This window comes from Lynx rufus, unplaced genomic scaffold, assembly GCF_022079265.1.
Source record: "Lynx rufus isolate CCGP_SWC_20201006 ecotype Redwood Valley unplaced genomic scaffold, mLynRuf1.p SCAF_6, whole genome shotgun sequence".
Taxonomy (NCBI): Eukaryota; Metazoa; Chordata; class Mammalia; order Carnivora; family Felidae; genus Lynx; species Lynx rufus.
This window is the reverse complement of record NW_025814878.1, coordinates 95,182,322-95,187,118: the sequence shown is the minus strand read 5'-3', so window position 1 is coordinate 95,187,118 and position 4,797 is coordinate 95,182,322. Positions and strand designations below refer to the sequence as shown.

Below are 4,797 nucleotides of genomic sequence, written 5' to 3'. Positions count from 1 at the left end.
GGGGCAGAGGGAGAGAGAGAGAATCTTAAGCAGAAATTGTGCTGTGCATGGAGCCCAACGTGGGGCTTGATCCCACAACCCTGGGATCATGACCTGAGCCAAAATCAAGAGTCAGATATTCAACCAACTGAGCCACCCAGGCACACCTATTTAATTTTTTAAATTGAACGTTAGTCGACATACAATATTATATTAGTTTTGAGTGTACAACACAGTGAGTCGACAATTACATACATTACAAAAAGGTCACCACAATAAGTGTAGTTACCATCAGTCACCCTACAAAGTTACAATATTATTGACTATATTCCCTGTGCTGTATTTTCAATCCATTATGTATTTATTTTATCCTTTACAACTACCACTACTAGAAAATAATTCAAAGCTAATAGCACTATTTCCTATGCTAAAAATAATTGTAGAATTGGGAAAATATTATCTCAAACTGTCTATAGACGTCATGTTTTATTGCTGCAGCCTCTTGTCAGGTTGTGCTAGCTGGAGTTTCTGCTGATGGTCCCTAAATTTCAATTTCAGGGAATTGGAGGCAGGTTATTTTCTAGAAGGTACTGCATTATGCTGATTGTGCAAAGTGCCAACATGGATAGCTTAGTTTCTGGGCCACAAAGAAGCTCTAAATTAGCAGATTAATTTGGACTGCCTTCTTAAAATTTCAGTTATTTTACAGTTTACCTCAACTTTAGAACTTCTTGCATCAGGAAATCTTAGTGATTTTACATTACTAAGTACCTCTTAGATGTTAAATTGATAAGCATCAATGTGAATTTTTGGAATAAGCACCCATAGACACAGAGATAAATTCCAGTTCAGAGGAGTAACTGAAGTTCTGAGATGTGTGTACATCATGTCATAAGAGGAACTACCAAAGGAATTAGGGCTGATGATGAAAGTGTTAAGTGTTAATTTTTCAGCACACTTTAAGGGCTGTTTCAAGTGCAGAAAGGACTATGCAGAGGCTTGTTTAAGCTTTTGAGGTTAATAATTTTATTATAGTTACAGATTCAAAACCCTTAAGGTTTGAAGTTCAGCTTACAAATCTTATTTTATTATATATCAAGCACATTTTTGCAATCACTTGTAAGGCTCTTTGACTAATATTTGGCTCTATTTATGGATCTGTTCATCAAATATCTTCAAATACTTTACACTGCATTTGTATATTTAATGTATTTCAGGTTAGGTCTTTAGCCTTAAAAATCTTTTGACCAATAGACCTTTCCAAGTGTTTAAATAATTCTTAGAAATCTGATACATTAAACTTATAACAAACTTAAAATTCTAATTTTTTGGGGTGGGGGGAAAGCCTGAAAAACAAAATGATTAAAATTAAGGACGTGTGTTCATCCAAAGACACCGCAAAGAGACTGAAAGGCAGGTCACCAAAGGACTTAACACTTGCAATTTGCGTATTGAAAAAGGCCCATGTTAGAATAGGTAAGGAATTCCTAGAAATCAATGAGTGAGGCAGAAGACCTTCCTTAATACTTCCTGACCTTTGAGTGGGGAAGACCTGGAGAGGGGAATCTATGAGGTGAGTGGCTGCTGAGGTAGCTGTTTAGTGATGGTGGCAAGAGGCTGGGGGACAGAGTGTTGGATAATCCCTGGTGGCTCCAGGCCTGGTGGGGGCAGGGAGACGCAGGTAGAGGCCCGTGGTGGGGGGGGGGGCTCCTCCTCTGTTGACACCCGTTCCCCTGGGCCTGGGAGACCTCCTCCAGGAGGTGCTGGAAGGTGCTCTGTGGAAACTCTTTCTTCCTCCTCAGAGCACTCCAGTCCGGCCTGCCCTCATTTCCTGGCCTCAGGTGGGGGTCCTCAGAATCCCCTTCCACACGCTTAGGCTCTTGCTCCAGTTTCTTCTCCCAGAGTTTCAAGGTCAGTCCAGTCATTTCATCTGCCACCGAGGAGTCCAGCATCCTGGGACGATAAAGAGACAGGGGACACTACAGGCCCACCTTCCCACCTGGTGCTCAGGTTATCTGCAAGAAAGAACTGTTCAGCTGGAGAGTGAACTTAGGATTCTCTTAAATGTTCCAGTGCTTCTTCCCAATGTAGAAGATTTCAACCAAAAATTGTAAGTTGATACTGACTACTCAATTACACATTTAAATTCTAATTAGGGGGCACCTGGATGGCTAAGTCAGTTGAGCATCTGACTTCAGCTTAGGTCATGATCTCATGGTTCGTGCGTTTGAGCCCCGCATCAGGCTCTCTGCTGTTGGCATGAGCCCACTTTGGATCCTCTGTCCCTCGTCCCCCTTTCTCTCTTTGCCCTTCCCTCGCTCATTCTCCCTCCCTCCCCCAAAAATAAATAAACAAAACAAAACTTCTAATTAGAAGGTAGACACTCTGATAGGCTTATTTCTCCTAAATATTCCTAATACAGAAAGCACTAAATTTGCACACACTGTAGTCTCAATAGAGTAACATATGGCCTTGGTTATCTTAAATATTTCTGTGCTTGGTTCTGAATCCTCTTTGGAGTCAAAAGATACTTCTTCACTATGGAAACCATTTCCTTGTCCCATGCATTTTGGGGCTGACTGTCTCAGCTTGCCTGACGTGGCTTACTGCCTGGAAACTTCAGCCAGAAGAAGGCTTACTATACATTCTTTTTGGCAATCTTGACGGGACACACTGAGTCTGCTTTTGCAGCTTTGTCATTGACTCTGTGATTTCCAGAGCCAAAAGGTCACTTAGCCCTCAAACCTTTAATTCTCTCTGCAGGGAAGCCTGCAGACCCTCTTCTCTTGACTCTTAACATTTGCGAACAAATACAACAAATACAAGTTGTCTACATACAACTTGGCTGCCCTTTGGGTTTTCTGGAAGCTCGTAAGAGCTATTGCAAATACTGAAGTGATAGCAAATTGAATTTTTGAAATCTCTTCTGGCTTTGTAGACTAGTTGGTTGCAGCTCCAAAGTCATATTCCTGGTAGGTGTGTGACTCCAAAGTCATATTCCCAGTAGGCTCCCGGAGAGCCCTTGTAACTGCAGTCACGACAATTCTGTGATTTTCACAGAATAATTTTACGTGTTTATCAGAATCAGGCATCCACAGGTGCCTTTTTGTGTCTACGTAACAGGTGTTTCTCAAACAATCTGGCCATTCAGTTATGATTCATCTTAGTTTACAGTCCTGGGTTATTGTGTTTGTAATGTTCCTCCACTTCTTCCTCCACCACCATCCATTCTCCTGAATCTCTTCTTCTCTCCATTATACACAACAAATGAGTGCCTACTTCAAGCTGGATGTGGTGCTAAAAATAGAAAGGTAAGCGAGATAGGGGAGCGTGGCTGGCTTAGTCACTGGAGCATCCGACTCTTGATTTTGGGGTCAGGAGTTCGAGCTCCATGTCGGGTGTAGAGATTACTTAAAAAAAAAAGTTAAAAAGGCAAGCAAGGAAGACGCATATAGTTATTAAACAAATATACCCTAATAACATTTTAAAACTTTAAAAAATTGAGCTATAACTTTCATATCGTAAAATGTACACATCTTAAGGATAAGCTCAATGGGTTACCAATAGCTTAGGAGTTATCGTAAGTGCCAGGAAACTTATTCAAGGATAATTGCAATTTTACCAATGAGCATATATCCCAAATAAAATCAATGGACTTTGTCTTGAAATGTCAGTTTGAAGGCCATTACTCAGATATTTGTGAGTTGTTGGTTTGGAGCGGGATCAATAAACTACGGCCTATGGGGCAGTGTAGACTATTTCTGTATGGTCTAGGAGCTAAGAATGTTTTAAAATTTTTACATGATTTAAGGCAAATAGGAGAAGGAGAAGAAGGAACAGAAACTATATGTGAGCAGCAAAGCTTAAAATATTTATTAACTGGAACCTTTAGAGAAAAAAATTTGCTGACCCTGAAGCTACAGAGAAAAGAGTTAACTAGAAGCCAAGGATAATGGCTCTTTTTCTTTGCTCTCTAGCCTAGTAAGCCAGATGTGTCAACAGGTTCTCTCTCACTGGCACTGACATGTTGCTTAATCAGAAAAGGGTTTAAATTTTTACTAGCTTATGTCAGCCCCACCTAGTCATATTAAATGCAGGGAACAGTTTGCTAAAACACCTTGCCAGACCACTAAGCCAGGACACTCAGAGGTGGTGACTCTCAACCTTAAGAAGGCCTGGATTTTTCAGAAATATAGAAATAGTTATGGTTGTGTTTACCTATTTTCAAGGCCATGCGTGTGTTTGGAAGACTTTGCCATAGATATTGTCATCATCTGGAACCTCTGCAGTAGATGGAGGCTGGGGAGAAAGCAGATAAAGTATGCATGGGGCTCTGATTCAGCACATATCCTGCCACATATCCTATCCCTCCTTCTCTCTCCAAATAATCTCTATGCTGTTCCCTCAAGTCTAATCCAGCTCACAGTATGCTTCATTCAGCAGTCAATATCCTACTCTCCAGAGGGAAATTCCAGCTCAAATAAGGCCAGGCTGGCCAGCATTTGGTCTGATTACCGATGGGGGCTACATGGGAGTATCTAGGCAGTGTCGGTGTTAGAATTGTAGCTGTGGTTTGGGTTGGTCGATATTGCTGGATCGGCTATGGTTACTGGCATAGCGAGGAGAGGCTAGAAATAACTAAGAGAATGTTTGAGCCCTAACAAAATGGGTGGGTCTCGGGAGAAAGTTTGTCCTGGAAAGGGAAGTAGAGTGTAAGCCAAGAAATTTGTGCAAAAGCCAAGAACAAGAATGACTGGGGTCAGAGACAGATTGCCATTTGTTGGGCTCAAGGCTCGGTTGGGGCACATGGCATTCCAG

At 41.5% G+C, this 4,797-nt stretch overlaps 1 protein-coding gene across 1 annotated transcript; it reads right to left on the bottom strand.

The window, feature by feature from the left end:
- Positions 1 to 1,486: 1,486 nt before the first annotated feature.
- Positions 1,487 to 4,274, bottom strand: LOC124529357 (uncharacterized protein C21orf58-like). Its single transcript, XM_047103231.1, has 2 exons — positions 4,198 to 4,274; positions 1,487 to 1,932 (listed from the first exon to the last, which is right to left on the bottom strand). The coding sequence occupies exons 1-2, from the start codon at positions 4,251 to 4,253 to the stop codon at positions 1,500 to 1,502; spliced, it is 489 nt and encodes a 162-aa protein (XP_046959187.1). The 5' UTR covers positions 4,254 to 4,274; the 3' UTR covers positions 1,487 to 1,499.
- Positions 4,275 to 4,797: the final 523 nt, after the last annotated feature.

What these genes read in the sequence shown, in the direction of transcription:
- LOC124529357 (XM_047103231.1), bottom strand. Translation starts at nt 4,253, where the DNA reads ATGATGACAATATCTATGGCAAAGTCTTCCAAACACACGCATGGCCTT. An exon ending in ACGCATGGCCTTGAAAATAG is followed by an intron (nt 1,933 to 4,197) that starts GTAAACACAACC and finishes TTATCGTCCCAG; the next exon opens with GATGCTGGACTCCTCGGTGG.